The sequence below is a fragment of the Aplidium turbinatum genome, chromosome 5, assembly GCF_918807975.1.
Source record: "Aplidium turbinatum chromosome 5, kaAplTurb1.1, whole genome shotgun sequence".
Lineage (NCBI taxonomy): Eukaryota > Metazoa > Chordata > Ascidiacea > Aplousobranchia > Polyclinidae > Aplidium > Aplidium turbinatum.
In genome coordinates, this window is record NC_137476.1 from 1,744,662 (window position 1) to 1,761,624 (window position 16,963).

Here is a 16,963-nt window from a genome sequence, read left to right on the forward strand (position 1 = left end):
ATTCTCACCGTATCTCGCTAATTACTGTATATTCGCTTTTGTCTTACCAGTATGCTGTGTTGTGTGTATATTGTATATGCCATTTTGTATTTTTGCATCATTTCTAGTATTCCTGTTTTTATATTGTAGCCTACTGTTAAATTTCGTATGTGTATTGTTTTTTATGTTGTATACAATGTATATCTATCAAATAATCAATCAATATTTGCGTTCAACTTCGACACCGTTCCACTTCAAATAAGCCATGACACCACACGGGTGTGGCAGACTTGATGACCAGTTCGGTCCTTCTGTCACTCCCATCATCATCAGCAAACAACCTAGCTTACATTGTAATCTTGTATTGTTTTTTTTTTTGCATGTGCTGATGAAGCAAAATAAAAGAACTTCTTCTTCTAGGCTGGACAGCATTTGAAAAGAATAAAAAAATTTAAATTTCCATTAGACTCCCAGTCAAACTAAAATCAAAAATTTAAAAAAAATGCTCCGATTAAGCGAGTAGTCCGATTAAACCTGGGCCAATTAAACAGGATTGATTGTATAACTGAAAACGTTTCGTGACTGCCTTCCCTAAAATATATAGTCAAATTCTCTTTAGAAGCAAAAGAAACCAAGCAATCACACGTGATCAGGGGAAGAAAATTTTCAGGGGAAAGAAATAATAAGAACTAAGGGAAAAAAATTTAAGAAGAAGAAAAAAGTAAATGGAGTCAAGTTTTTAGTGCGTTATTGCGGTGTGCTTTTAAGTAAGAGTTTTGGACACAAGTGTAGGTTTCAAAACCTTAATTTGATAGGTCAATTTTTATTATTTCGTCAATTTTAGGTCAATATAACTTAGTCAATTTTATGTAATTGACTCTTCCAGTTCAACTTTTTTCTTTTAAATGGTGAGAAAAGCTGATACTTTAACAATTCTTTGTTCATCAATGTCATTCTGTGCTTCGTATAGCTTTTTAACATCAAAAACAATAACATTTGTAGAATTTTGTTCATTTCTGGTCCAGGCACTTTGATATTTTCTAGTGTTAAAGACTTTCCACAGAATTAATACAAAACATTAATACATGTCCGCCCCGTTAGCTCAGTGGTTACGCGCCGGTTCAAGGTCACGCGGGGCAAGTTCGGCTCTTTGGGTGTGCGCTTGAGCAACGCATTTCAGGACTGCATTCCATTCAGCGGCACCTAGTGAATGGAATAATTCCTCCGTAACAACACTTCAACAATCGGAAAACTTCACTCTGCCAATCTTGATAACCGGCCCTGAGTCAAGAGCCTCTACAAGTATGCGAAACTACCAGGAATAACCAATCAAGGCTTTGTCAGTCGGAGGATAAAGATTCAAAAACCAACCAACCAAACCAATCTCTTGAAATAGTTACTTCATTATAAAGAAATTAAAAGTTTTTTTTGTCAACCCGCCTGAAATACAATTATTTTGCAGTGGATGATTGTTCTATTCACCATACTTGACAACTTTTAAGTAATAAAGTGTTTACATAATAATCAATTCTTAGGCTTAATTCTTAAAAGATAATGATTTTGATAATTATTTGATATGTTTTACATTGTTTATTTACACATAAAGCTTCAACAATTACCCACGTTTCATATTATTATACATTACACATCACACGAATTTAATTGTAATGAAATTTCAATTGAAATAAATTGTAATTGTGACGATATTGTTATTGTAACAGAATTGCAACTGAAACACAATTATTATTGAAAATTGTAAAAGAAAATTGTAATCGAAATAAAATTGTTATTGTAACGAAATTGTAATTTTAACAAAATTGTAGTCGTAATAAGATTATGATTACAACAAAATTGTGATTGTAATGAAAGCGTAATTGTAACAACACAGTGCCATAAAATTTTGTACAGATAAAAACTGATTTCATAATCAGCAGTCAGCAGTGTATAGAAAACATAGACAAGCTGTGATACTTCTTCATAATTTAAGTTGTCAACTTGTCAGCTCTTCTTTGACTGGACATTCTTCGTGGACAGAATTAAATGATTTACTTGTGAACTTCTCGACAACACGCAGTGGATCACTTTCATCAAAAAAAAAAAATATATAGTTTAATTTTTTTTAAGGTTATTTTAAAGTTCCAAAAAATTCTACATTTTTAATGTTTTTATTTCTATTTTCCTTGTATTAATGATACTACAAAGCTCTGAGAGCAATATCATACTGCACATAGAATAAACAGTTGAAAATGCTTAAGGTATCATAAGCAACGGACTTAAACATACACCAAATCTTAATATACTCTATTCCACTCTGTGGGACCTGACTTTCTTTTTAACCAAATAATATTTGTTTCAGTATTTCACTTGCTATAGTAGTCAACAAATTTTATAAAGCAAGAAACTTTTTTGCGTTTATTGAACTAAGTAGCATGCACTTATATTTTTGCATTAATTAAATAGAATGACAATTGCAATGTTCTACGTTGGCACCAAATTAACATTCACTCACTGTTTTCCACAATGGCAAAGGTTTTTTGTTTTTTGTCGACATCTTAAATTTCTCTTTTTCCACCATCTCCACTCAATGTGAATGAATGTGTTCTGGCGCATGTGTTTGATTTTAATTGAGTCATTGAAAGATTCGTCACTTTGTCTATTGAACGAATGTCACTGAACATACAACAGAAGGACATGGGCAAGTATCAAATCAAAATTTAGAAACAAATTACGGAATCACTTGTCAGCACAGAAATGTAATATTTAGTTGTACAGTCATTTACAAAAGTATCTGACCACCTCTACAAAATTGCCCGTCTAGTAACCTTTGCTAGTGTTACATCATAATTTGCTTATTATTGCATCATGTTTTCGTGTCAAGTTTTTATTATCTTATTGGAGTCTTAGGCTGTTTCGAATGATTTTTATTATTCTGAGAACTTTTTTTAAATTTTGAACTGTCCAAAATGGGAAAAAATAGGTACCACACTAATGTAGAACGTGCTCAGTTTGTAACACTCAACTAAGCTGGGTTGTCCCAGCGCACAATAAAGAAAGAACTTCGTATCAGTAAGTCATCAGTACAAAGAGCTCTAGAAAAAATTAACAAGGAAGGAATTTATGGCAATCGAAAGGAAAATGTAGGCCTCGCAAAACAACCCCACAACATGAGAATATCATGAAGAGGAAGGTAGCGCGATCTCCTACAAGCTCTTGCAAGAAAGTGAAATAAGTAAAGTCAAATCTTCTCAAGAAAGGTAGCAATGTTAGTATCAGTAACATTTCTCGTCGATTAAGCAAAGAATTTGGATTTAAATCTTATAAAAATGCAAAAATATACGCGGTTAACTTCCACCATGAAAAAGAAAAGATTGAAGTTTGCCAGAAAGCATCTTTATTGGACCATTGAAGACTGGGGTAAAGTTCTCTTTTCTGATGAATCCACTTTTCAGGAGTTTGTACTTAGGCATAAGCATGTCCGCAGACATATTGGAAAGAGATTTGATGAAAAATACACAACCGCGACCATGAAACATCCTCCAAGTCAAATGATATGGGGTGCAATGAGTAAAAATGTGACGGCTGGATTATACTTTCTGACTCCTGGCACCACCATGAATGGTCTCACATCTGTCGAATTGCTGAAGGAGAAGCTCTTATTGCATATGGCAGTACATAATACTAATGTTTTTATGCAAGACGGTGCTCCTTGCCATCTGATGATGGCGTATGAGCGATCTTTCCAGGCTAGATTGGAGGGCAGGAAATCTTCAGCCACTCAGCAGTCTCGTCGTCCAGGACCCTCAGACCATGCGCACCGTGTGGAGGCCGGTGGGTTAGGCAGTGGTGGGTGACATGGTCTGCGGTCTGTTCAGTGGCACCACACTTGCATTCTGATGAAGGAGCCAGGCCCCACTTGTGCATGTCCGAACAAAAGCGGCCGACGCCAGTTCGCAGGCGGTTAAGCTTGACCCACGCAAGCCTTGCGAGGGACATCCCTGGTGGATGGGGATCGGCGTCGGGTATAAAGTCACGGAGCGTAGAGGTGTGATTTTGCCACTCCGTGTTCCACATATGGTTCGTCCAGTGTGCCGCACTTAAACCAAGTTCTTCTGCGTTCTTACGTAGTTGTTGTGCGGCAGGCACAAAGGGGCGTCTTGATTTCAGCCGCTGCTTTATAGGTGATGATGGTCTCTTGAATGTTGCATGGAGGAGATGGTCGGGGTCCAAAGCGCGGCGAGCGAGGCTTGCCATCTTGCTTCCCATCTCGGCTTGCCATCTAAAATTGTTAAACAATTTCTAACGGAGAATCACTTGACGACTTGGATTGGCCTGCTGGTAACAGTCTGGATTTAAACCCGATTAAAAATCTATGGGCTCAAATGAAAGATTTAGTGGCGGACAAGCAGCCTTCAAGTGCCAAAGCATTAGTCATTGCAATTAAAGAAATGTGGATGACAAACATCTCTGAAGAATACTACACTTCACTCGTGACTAGTATGCCTCGCCGAATACAAGCTGTCATAAACGTGCATGGAGGCCACACAAAATACTACAATTTTTCTCTGTATGATTACTATTTTCTATGATTTCCGATATTCCGTGCATGTTTTTACTTTTTATACGATTTGACAACAGTGAAGAGTTTTTTGTTTTTATAAAGGGTTGCTTTGTGCAAAATGTCTAGTTTTTACATTGATGGTTTTTACATTAAATACTTTTGGAAATGACTGTAAAGTAAGGTAAAGGTCCCATGCTCATCATTGAGCTTTGGAGAATGATAAGATAAGGTTTTCATTTTACTCAGTCTTCAGCACTAACGAGAGTAAGGTGGCCAATTACTTTCTCTCGGTCGCCTTTCTTCAGCAATTGTCCGCCCCGATAGCTCAGTGGTTACGCGCCGGGCTCAAGATCACACGGCGCTGGTTCGACTCTCGGGGTGTGCGTTTGAGCAACGCATTTCAGGACTGCTCTCCATTCAGCGGCACCTAGTGAATGGAATAATTTCTCGGCAACAAGACTTCAACAATCGGAAAACTTCACTCTGCCAATCTCGGTAACCGGCCCTGCGTCAAGTGCCTCTACAAGTATGCGAACAAGTACCAGGAATAACCTATCAAGGCTTTGTCAGTCCGAGGATAAAGATTCAAAAACCAAAAACCAAAAACCAAAACCACCCAATTTATTACACTTTGATGGGTAAAGTTGAGCGTTTTTTTCAATAGTTTCACAGAACATTTTGATTGTCAAATTTTAAACAAAAATCTGAGTAAGTTAAGTGTGAACATGTTGTAAATAGAAATAAATTTTTTAATTAATATTCCAGCCTACCACTTTATCTGGTCCAAATCTGGTGAAGATCTGGTCAGATCAGTATCCATATCCAGATCCGTATCTATCCGTTTCCAGGTATGGACCTGATAAAGTGGTTGTCTGGGATGTTAAAGTATAACCAGAAGGTCGTCATCGTCGTGTGAGCCTCTGAGGACAAGGGTATATCTTTTTACCACCCCATATTCACAATGTTTTTGGACTACACTGGAAGGCTAATAGACAGCAGCCAGGTTTTGGTTTCATCATCCAAGACGCGCAGACTTTTCACTCAGGTGGTGGCTTGAAGATAGTACAGTCATCGATGATGTAGTCTGCGGTCTGTTCCTCGGCACCACATTCACAGGAGGAGGAAGAGGCCATTTTCCATTGGTGAGTGGTTGAGCAGAAAAGTCCGACGCCCGTACGAAGACGATTGATGCGCACCCATGCCTATCTTTGTAGTGTCAAGCCGATGGGGAGTGTGTCGGCGTCGGACATAAACAAATGGAATTTGGTGGTATTCGACTTGCATTAAGAATTATATTCATGGTCCTCCAAAATAGCCGCAGACATGTCATGTTCATCAGCTTCGTTGATCAGAAGTTGGACGGCTGGCACGAATGGGTTTCTTAATTCCAGTCGACGGGGGTGCTCGTTTGGTGAAACAGAGATCTTGTGGTGGAGAAGATGGTTAGGCTCCAATGCCCGTCGGCCAAGAGACTGAGTGATGGCTTGGTTGGATGTCAGCGAGAATAGAGAGATTGTCCAATGGTGTGGGACGCAGGCATCCTATCACTGTGTGCAGGGCGCTGTTGATGCAAGTGTCGATGTTGTGGCAGTGAGCACTGCAGCACCAAACAGGTGCACAGTACTCTGATGAAGAGTAAACAAGGACTAAGGCTGCTTGACACAAAGTGTCAACTCTCGGCCCTCAGCTGAAGCCTGCCAGTTGCTTGAGTAGTGCAGCGCGGGATGTGAGTTTCTTGCGCAGTGACACCAAATGTTGGCAGCATGTCAGCGATCTGTCTACGTACTGTCACCCCAAGATACCTTGGGTCGAGGCAGAAAGACAGAGGTTTTCCATTATTCTGGACACGTAGCTCACGAACAGCTTTCCGATTGTGTAATGTGTAGGTGGAAAGCTGCTGTCACAGTTTTGGTTTTGCTGCGTTTCAGTTGCCAGTTCTGGAGATAAGCTAAAAGGGTTTTCATGTTCTGGCTCAAGGTGTCTTCTGGGTTTTCCTACGACTTTGTGGAGTGGAGAATTGCCAGATCGTACGCATAAGCGTATTTTGCGGAGACCATGCTTGCCATTTTGCTTAGACCAAGTGGAGCCAGGACCGTTCATACGGACCATATATCAATCAGGAAGCAGGCGAAGCAGCGTGCAAGTAAGGCCGCGGTACAATACGCGTCATAGGCAGCTGTGAGATCTAGATAATCAGCGCTGGCCTTCTTTTTTGCCTCAACGCAGTCTTTGATGTCTTGGGTCAAGTGTGTGACCTGATATACATTGGATTTTCCGCACCGGAATTCAGCTTGCTTTTTTGGAAAAAGTGGGTCGATGATGTTGTTGTCGCGGGCATAGATCAGGCTTTCGGGGATTTTGAAAGGAGCACAGAAGAGAGATATCAGACAATAACTCTTTGGGTCCTCTGGTGGCTTGTGAGGCTTGGGGATTGCAACTACTAAAGTTCTTCATTTGATTTTTGGGATTGTAAGGTGATGCAGGCAGGAAGAAAGGAATCTACATAACTAGAACTTGAGAGCAGGACCAGCATGGATCACAAGCTCAGGGAAGATCTTATCCAACTCTGGAGACTTGTGTGGTTTCACTAGGCGGAAGGTATGGTATGGTTTTGTTATGGTAAAGTTTCAAGCTCACTGTACGTCTCTGTTTTTTACAGTTTTTTCTAGACCTGAGAAAGATAAACCAGATCGAATGTACTGTATGCATAGATCACTCCAACATAAAATATAAAGTGAAACAATAAATATTATTAATATACTACAAAATATGCTCAGTGCCAAGCAAAAAAATCCAACCAGAGCATGAAGTACGTATGTAAAAATTTTAAACTAAATTTTTTCTGCACAATTGAACTTGCACTAATTTCAATACCAAAATCTATGTCGTTATTTTTTTCAGTTAGTTAAAGCGATTTTATTGAACTAATTTGAAAGGAGCCGATGATATAAATTGGGTTGAATCTAATCACAAATGGTCACGAATGTTCAATGGCACAAGTTGAATTCTCAAAACTAAACAGGAAGTGTTGCAAGTGATGAAGACTTTACGTGGCATAGCTACACCACAAAAGGCTGGAAAAGCCACAGAACATTGGTTACCAGCCAAATCTACGACAGTCTGAAATAAACACTTACCCTTTATTTTTGGACAATCCTGCTCTTGTTTTTTGAAGAAACGCAGTCAGCAATTCTTGTCGTACAATGTACATCAAAAACAAAAAGAAACCTGAATATACACAAAACCTGCTTTAGTAAAGGCGAAACTAACCACAAAAGTAATGGAAGTGTAAATACTATTCTGTGGCCAAATTCTTTATACTTTTCACATTTTAGTCTCGTTTCAACGTCTGCACTTAGACAACGTTTCAACGTTTGAATTTTGTCGTTTCTACCTTTTTATAAATCTATGTAATGTCATAATATTATTTTTGTTTTGATGGCCATAAATAAAGCGAATTGGCATCAGCTATGTTCTAGATATTCAACAACATACTAACCATCTTATGGGATAAATATTAAACAGGTCAAATTGTGACATAAAAATCCAACTTGACCAGTGGTCTCTTTAACGCTGTGTTTCTGATTAGTGCACATTAAATTTTGTAAAAAATCTTTTGATAGAATTGAGACAAGGTACCGTATTCCTTTTAAAATTATAAACAAACTGAACTTTGAACGAAATTTATTTTTATGTGAACACGATGACAAGCCTTAAAGAAAATCATAACAAGAGTAAGTTACTCATTGGGTTGGTAGGCTATAGGTTGTGTACTTTTGAAAACGTTTGACGGAAATAAAGATAAATGTGAATTCTGGTTTGACTAATCTTCCTCATTAGTCACCATTCAGCTTTAAATAAGAAATACAGTACCGAACTGCATTAACCCAGAAAATATTTTCTTCCTTAATTTTCGAAAGATATCGAAGAAGGAAAATAAACTCTAACCTACACACCCTGTAAGTAGAAGGGTTTGTTAGAGTTTCAATCACTTTCGACTAAACAAACGTAAAAACACTATAGGTCTAATCATCATGAAGATGGAATCTCGTTAGGACTTTACCTTGTAATGAATTCAAAATAGTAAAAACATAGGAAAATGCAATTTGAACGCCTTTAATAGAGTCTGAAGCAAACACAAAGAATCCAAATATCCACGTTCCTCCAACAGTCAAAAAGAGTGTCCAAGAAACTATCAAATTGCGTTTGACATCAAAGGCTTGGGTGGTGCTCTAAAGAAATTTAATTTTTGTGTCATGCTTTTACAATGCTATGTCAGGCTGTTACATATTACTGTCGAAAGAAGAAAAAAAACATACGGTTGAAAGATGACTAAACACTGCTGTAGGCCTTCTTAGCAAAAACTTAGATAAGGCTGGATGAAATTCCATTTCTTTTAAACCTTACTGAAATTTGCTTTGGATGAGTTATTATCATACATGTTCAGAACAATGTAAAATTGGATCATTTTGTGAATTTAAAAAATTGGAAATTCAGGAGATTCCAACAGCTTAATGATTCCGATGATCTTCTGTCGGTATGTAATCATGTATTGTAGAGTTATTCAATCGTCCACTTCTAGGTAGACCTGCTTAGTTCAATGATACTGCTCTCACAATAGAAAAGCCATAAACATGCACAATACGAATGCCAATTCTTTCACTTTTTATTTCACAAATGTATATACAAACGACCTGTTTTAGCTTGATGCTGATGATTTGCTGTGGTAGTAGCGATTTGACTTCGCTCTTGAAACACAGTTTCTTAGTCATGTGCTATGAGGAGTGAAAGGTAATTTTTATATTGTTGGTAGTCTGAACCCAGTCAAGTGGCGAAGTTAAAGTTCAAAAACTTTTTTACATACTTAAACTTTGCAAATACACTCTGTGTAACCTTAGAAAAACTTGCACACGTTTTCATCTTACGTTGCTGAAGGTTTGGCGACCACAAGTCACTTTATATGTTGTTATGACATAGACAATGAAGTTGAAACCCAACATGATGGCGCATGGTACAACAACTAAGTATTCAATCAAATCCAGAGATATCCAGCACCTTAAAAATCACAATACTATCGTCAGTACAATGTGCCAATTATGATATTTCAGGATATGCTGTAACATATGGGTTGCTTTCATAGCGATCTATAGTATAGATCAGTGGTTTCCAACCGGGGTGCCGCGGCACCCTGGGGTGCCAATTGCAATGCTCAAGGGTGCCGCGAGATATTGCAATAGTGCGGCCCATTCTTTATTTTAACTTTAACTCGTTAAGTGCGGAATTTAGTTATTTCTAACCGAGTTTCAGTGCGTATTAAGTTTCGCGCCTCGTAGTTATTCCCGGCTCCTTTCTGGAGAGTCGCTTAGCGGGGAAGCCGCTGGGCTGGGCTGGCGGTAAGCCTTCGTTTTCTCGCCCAGGAAAAACAGCATGAAAGAGATTTTGACTCGTTGCTTTTCTTTCCCAAAAAACGTTTGAAAGGCATCATTATTGCCAGGTTTTATGATTTTATTTTGCGTTTCACGCGCACAAAGTCAAATTGCAGTGATGGATTATTGGATTATGTGACCCAGCACGATTATAAAATTGCACGATTGTTTGCGAACCATTGTAAACCGATGGTTGGGTCAAGGTCAATTGAAGGATTCGTATCGTTAGCAAACAGGCAAAATAGTGATATTATAACAACACACTGTTTTCTTCATCGCAATGTTCTTGTCGGAAAAACGTTAGGTTCAGACCTAAAAAAGTGGTAAACAAAGTTGTCAAAATGGTCAACTACATCAAAAGTAGACCACTTAAATCACGTCTATTTGCCAAGTTTTGTAAGAAAATGCGAGCAAACTACGCTAATCTTCTGTTACATACCGTCCGAAGTAATATGGTTGTCGCGAGGAAAAGCATTGTCACGAATAGGCTATATGAGTTTCTCGGCAGTCGAGTGTAGCAAGAACAAGTGGTGCGGTACTGATGAGCCCAACCTCATGGGCGAAACACGTGTCTATCGCTGAGTTCTTACTACACTCGACTGCAGAGAAACACATGTTTTTGGGAAAATCTTGATGGCTAGTGTGGAGGGTGGAGGCTACACCGGTATGGTTAGCGAAACACATTGCTCGCTGTTCTATTATTATAGTGAGCAGTCAGATAGTGCTGACGCCAGGAAAATCGCTCCTTTTTAACTAGACTATATGAGTTGAAGGATGCAATGCTCTCTTTTTTCAGCCTTGAAAAGCAAAAAGAATTTTGTGAATTGCTTTGCAATTATGGGTCTCCAAATTAGCGTATTTAGTAGATAGCTTCGACCATTTATATAACGTGAATGTGAAAATGCAGGGCAAAATGAAACTCTCTTAACTTCAACCGATAAAATGAAAGCACTGAGAGAAAAACTGCAAATGTGGTCCTTAAAAGTGGAGAACGAAAACTTTGACATGCTTTCACATTTCTCTGAAATGAAGAACAAAGAAGTTGTCTCAGTAACTCAGCACCTAAAATCATTGGAAGAAAAAAATTAAAAATATTTCCCCAGCTTGTCCACGGAAAATTACGCATGGGTGAGATATCCACTTTTACTGGACTCTCGTATTGTTTTGAATCTTAAAGAAGAAGAATTAATTGACATTCGTTACGATAGAAATTTTAAGCTTATGCACAAGCAGATGCCTCTCGACGAGTGCTGGATAAAAATTCAAATGAATATCCTTGCGTTGAAAAGAAAGCTATTGTGCCTTTTCTGCAGTTTTCCACGTCATACCAATGTGAGAGTGGATTTTCCGTATAAACTATAAACGAACATAAAAACTAAAAAATGAGAACGACTGCTTATAGTCGAGGAAGATATGCGGGTGGCTTTATCGAATAGTGCCCCCAGATATTAAGGAACTTTCTGCAAGAAGTCAAGCCCAAATTTCACACTGACTAATTTTGAATAAATACATTTATTTACGCTCGCTATTAGGCCTATTTGAAATACAGAAACCTCATAAAATTGATCCAGTTTTGCCAGGGTGCCGCAAACTATTTATCTCTTTGATAGGGTGCCGCAAGGTCAAAAAGGTTGGAAACCACTGGCATAGATCGTCATGGTTGCTTTGCATGAGTGTTTAAAGCGTTGTGCTGGTTCCTTTCCAAACAGCTACTTTTTTACCTTTCCTGTTCTTCCTACTGTAAGTGAACTCTATGACGCACCTGGTTGCATCCGCCAATTATTATAATTGATTTTTATATCATATTGACAACAAGCTGCTACAGAATAAGATTTTCTTCACAGTATATTTGTCTTGGTTCAATACTTTTCTATAAACACTTCCAGTTCCTTAAATTTAGTAAAGCATTTTGATTTGTGACACCATAGAGTAAGTTAATTTGTTTAAAGGTTTTGCGCTTGTAGCATGCTATCTTGTACATATGCGACAGAGTTCTGTATGGTCATACAAAGATTAATGCTGTTTACTTCAAAACCTTGTGTTGAAACAGTGTTTCAGAAACACTACACATTGAGAATCAAAACTCAATCTCGTTATTGCGAATTCGAGAATTAAAATGCAACAGTTAGATCCGTACTGGTCGTTTACTTTCATGTAATTGTCAACGTCAATTCCAATCACTATGGAAACAAACACAGCTGGCAATAACCAACCCCACAGACTTGAGGCTGTGATCACCATCCTATTGGTTACGTGCGCTTTGGTGTACATCACCTGGAAATAGTGTCAAAATGGTTGGTTATTTGTGACTAGTTGACATTATTATAAACAAAATTATAAAACTGGGAAATTGACAAGGTTGGAACAATGGCTTGTTTATTTTTTTCTACAATCCCTATCAGACCGAGAGCCAGGTCGATTTATTTGACTGTCTGGGTCAGTAAGGTTTGACAAGTGTTTCTAGACTGAAATTTTGTGTAGATTTCAAAAATAAACCTCTTAAATGCACTAGCCTGACCGTTTTTGTTATATTAAGCATTTTCCGAGATGATACCTGTCAATATCGCTATATCCGACTAAGGGTGCACCATTTGCCCCTGACCTTTAGCAAAAAGCCTGAACTTTTTTTTGCTTATGAGGTTATCTTAGAAAACAACTTTTGCAAATTTTCATTTTGATTGGACAAAGTTTAACCCCCCCACCCGGCCATTTTCTGAGGAGACTAACGGCATTTTCTTCACATTATCGCCACTAGATGGAGCTGCTTACAAGATGCAACTGCATATTTACTTTGGAAACATACTCCTCTTGATTCTGCATAATTTAAAAAATTATCTGAATTGGCCAATGGGAAGCAGAAATATGGGCAGTTTTGTACTCTCTCCTAGCGCAATACTGCCTATAGTAGCCAAAACATAACAACAATTATCTCCTTAAATGTCCATCCAATTGAAGAAAAACTGGTGTCTTACCCCCCATTTTCAAGGATGGTGAGTTCATTTTTGCTGCTAGTTTTAAAGATTCTATCCACTAGGTGGCAGAAAACTTGCTTTTCATAAGTTTAAGCTAACGTAACCGCTTGGACTTGACTTTAAATATGCAAAGTTTCAACAAATGCAACTCATTGAGATGTATATCATTGAAAACAAACAAAGAAAGAACAGTGCAACATCTATTGTAATTGTGATAGATATTGTACAGCAATAACCTTACACGAATTTCAAGTCATAAAGGTCACACAGGTAATGAAACAGTAAACTCCCAATTAGATTGTCAGATACCATGACGCTGAATCTATTTTCCTATTTCTTTGGTTTGGTAATTTTTTTCGGGAATTCTCTACTACTTGTAAAATGTTTTGGTATCGTTCTTCCTTGAGAGCAGTCCCATGAAAATCCTGGACCAGTTTGACTCCTCGCTCTGCTGTATCATTAACCACACTGATGTTATTCACAATTGTTTTTGCAATTTTGTAAGTCTCATTGTCATCCCAGCTTTCGATAGGTTCACTTAAAAATGCTGAGTCAACTTTTAAGATTTTAAAAAATGACCAAGAGTCTTCTCCAATATAGTCCTGGAGATCCCTGGATGTGTCTGCTGGGAGTTCAGGGAAACAAGGTTTTCCAAATCCAGAGCCAAACCTTTTGTGCACACACCGCCATTTTTAACTAAGATCATTTTTTGTGCCATCAGTTCTTTGGTTGAAGTTTTCTCACTCTGACTGAAAAAAGCCAACGGTACACTCTTTTGTCAGATATCACATATCTTTCCAAAACTTTTCAGAGCTACACCCGACACCCGCAATGACACCATCAATTGCTTGATAATTAAGGAAGAAGTCAATGAACAGTTGGTCATTTTTTGAAGCAGTTGATGGTTCAGGAGCAGTTAGCCACGACGGGATAAAACAAAATACAACAAATTTGACAAAGCGGCGAAGTTTCAACAATTTTCTTCTGCTGCTTCTGCTGTGTTGCATGCAGTCATCGATACAGCAGATGGTGATATGTCAAAAGTAAACTTAAGTTGCACTACCACTGAGAGATATCGGGTTGAAGCAGTTCAAACAATCTCTGAAAGGATTGCAGGAAATTGGAAACCTCCATCAGTTGCCAACATCCATTGGGATGGTAAGCTTATGGATACATTAGAAGGGAATGAGAAAGTAGAAAGACTGTCAATCCTTTTGTCAAGGGTCGGAGGTACGAAGTTGCTAGGGGTACGAGCTATCCAGCTACCCAGCTATCCAGGTATCAGGGGTACACAAACCTTCTGACCCCGTAGGTGAGCTCATTGCAAAAGCATCCAATGAGTTCATAAAGGTATGGGACTGTTTTGGAAGATATGTAAAGTTTTGGAAAGATATGTGGTATCTGACAGAAGAGCTTGTACCGTTGGCTTTTTTCAGTCAGAGTGTGAAAACTTCAACCAAAGAACTGATGACACAAAAAATGATCTTAGTTAAACATGACGGTGTGTGCACAAAAGGTTTGGCTCTGGATTTGGAAAACCTTGTTTCCATGAACTCCCAGCAGACACATCCAGGGATCTCCAGGACTATATTGGAGAAGACTCTTGGTCATTTTTTAAAATCTTAAAAATTGACTCAGCATTTTTAAGTGAACCTATCGAAAGCTGGGATGACAATGAGACTTACAAAATTGCAAAAACAATTGTGAATAACATCAGTGTGGTTAATAACACAGCAGAGAGAGGAGTCAAACTGGTCCAGGATTTTCATGGGACTGCTCTCAAGGAAGAACGATACCAAAACATTTTACAAGTAGTAGAGAATTCCCGAAAAAAATTACCAAACCATAGAAATAGGAAAATAGATTCAGCGTCATGGTATCTGACAATCTAATTGCGAGTTTACTGTTTCATTACCTGTGTGACCTTTATGACGTGAAATTCGTGTAAGGTTATTGCTGTACAATATCTATCACAATATCTATCACAATTACATGCAAATGGGGCACCCTTAGTCGGATATAGCGATATTGACAGGTATCATCTCGGAAAATGCTTAATATAACAAAAACGGTCAGGCTAGTGCAAGTAAGACGTTTATTTTTGAAATGTACACAAAAGTTCAGTCTAGAAACACTTGTCAAACCTTACTGACCTAGACAGTCAAATAAATCGACCTGGCTCTCGCTCTATATGCTTCTCATGTTTTGGCATTTAACTTGGATCCTTCATTGGATATCGACAAAATTATTCAGTTGTCCAAATCTGGATATCGTAGTCTATTCAGGGTGCCACTGTTCTGCTAATAATGCCGTGAACATCTACTTTTCGAGTAAAATGTGGATGACTTTCTAAATATTGCTGCAGAAATACTTTATTGCTTGCAATTTTAAAAATACAACAAACTTACATGAACCATTGTCATGTAAATCATAAAAGCTTCAACTGTCATCCAAGCAATTGCGCTGAGTAAAAAGAAATGCAGCAGCACAGCGACTGCAATGCAGCCTTTGTCAGAGGATGTAACATATTCCTGCTGACTAAAAATGAGGAGAAGGTTAAGGCAAAGCAACGCCAAGCAAAGATTGACCAGTAAGAAAGAGGATCGGAATTTTGTTCCAGTAGATGATGACCTGAAACATGACATCATTAGAGACAGTTTTATTGTGATTCATTTTTGCATTTTGATCATATTAATTAACTTGGTAAAACAGCAAAAAGTGAAAACTTGAAAGTTGCGATATGAGATTGATCAACATGCCGATCATTAGCAAGAGATTGTACAAACCTACAAGGTTGTAGATATGGTGGTGACAGTTATTGCTTTATTTTGCTTGTTTATATTTATGTTGTTGATAGTTGTTGTTATAATAAGCTTAATACATCTAGGCCATTTGCAGTTAGTACACTTACAGACCTCAGCGAATGTAAGTACTGTATATAAAAAGGCAAACAAATGTAGTGACAAAAATATCTTCTATCTTTAAGCAGTTTATATTGTGATCATACAAAGCGATCTCTTACCTCATAACTGCATATACAATGATAGTCAACACTAAGCAAGCAATTGATATCGAAGAGCCAATCATGGTTATCCAATTCAATGGTAAAATATTTTCAGCATTACTTGGTGTCTGAGAAAGCAAGATGTTAGAGTGAATGTAGTTACTAGAATTGTATAAAGAAGACTGAACAAAATCCTAATGCAACATGCCGTACTGTATAAGCAGTATTAGCCTATACACTGTTGTCACAACACATATGCGTAGCTCCGCGGTAGGTTGCATTTTGTTCTGGAATGAGTGAACTATTTTATTGCGTAATTCTATTGTGGTGCTTTAACGATTCTTGACCGATAGTAACCTTTAGTTACGCAACCTGTTATTGTGAAATCTGCTTCTAGAAAGTTTCTGTGTACGTGACGTTTTGGATTTTTTTTGATTTGTTGACCAGAAGAATGAATTCTTGTGATGTAGTATTACCCTAGTATATGGAAGCTTCTGGTCCAAGCAAACCTGTGATAAGCAGGCATTCATATTTATACTGTACCTACCACAAAAAGTGCTCAATGCTAACTGTCAAGGGTTTAGAATATTAAATAGTAATAACTATATGTGATTGTTGTATGTCTAAGAGATGTTTGTTGTCCTAATCATTCTTGATCTACTTCTGTTTCTTTTACCATTTAATTCCCTTCTATTAAAAGGTTTTTTTACCAATACAAATAGTTTGCAAAATGATACAGCTAAACAAGATAACCTGAGTGTCTTAATCGAACTGTTTTAAGAAATCTCAGAAACACGTTCGGAATTTGCCAACAACTTGACAGACATTTTCGACTTCCGTAGTGAAAACGCTCAGATGGAAATAATTTTAAATTGTGATGATCATAGGAGTAGGGAAAGGTTAGTTTTAGGGGATGCGAAAGAATTTTTGCCCAAATACAAACAATTCAATACGTGAATTCAAAAAGGGCCCAACTCTATTTTTTTCAAACTTTACTTTTTATGCTTTTCCGATTTTTTTTAAT

At 37.9% G+C, this 16,963-nt stretch overlaps 1 protein-coding gene across 1 annotated transcript; it reads right to left on the reverse strand.

The window, feature by feature from the left end:
* Positions 1-1,555: 1,555 nt before the first annotated feature.
* LOC145771281 (adhesion G-protein coupled receptor G6-like) lies at positions 1,556-15,370 on the reverse strand. Its single transcript, XM_082583021.1, has 7 exons — positions 15,344-15,370; positions 12,101-12,237; positions 9,463-9,592; positions 8,601-8,769; positions 7,675-7,765; positions 2,489-2,649; positions 1,556-2,060 (listed from the first exon to the last, which is right to left on the reverse strand). The coding sequence occupies exons 1-6, from the start codon at positions 15,365-15,367 to the stop codon at positions 2,532-2,534; spliced, it is 669 nt and encodes a 222-aa protein (XP_082439147.1). The 5' UTR covers positions 15,368-15,370; the 3' UTR covers positions 1,556-2,060; positions 2,489-2,531.
* Positions 15,371-16,963: the final 1,593 nt, after the last annotated feature.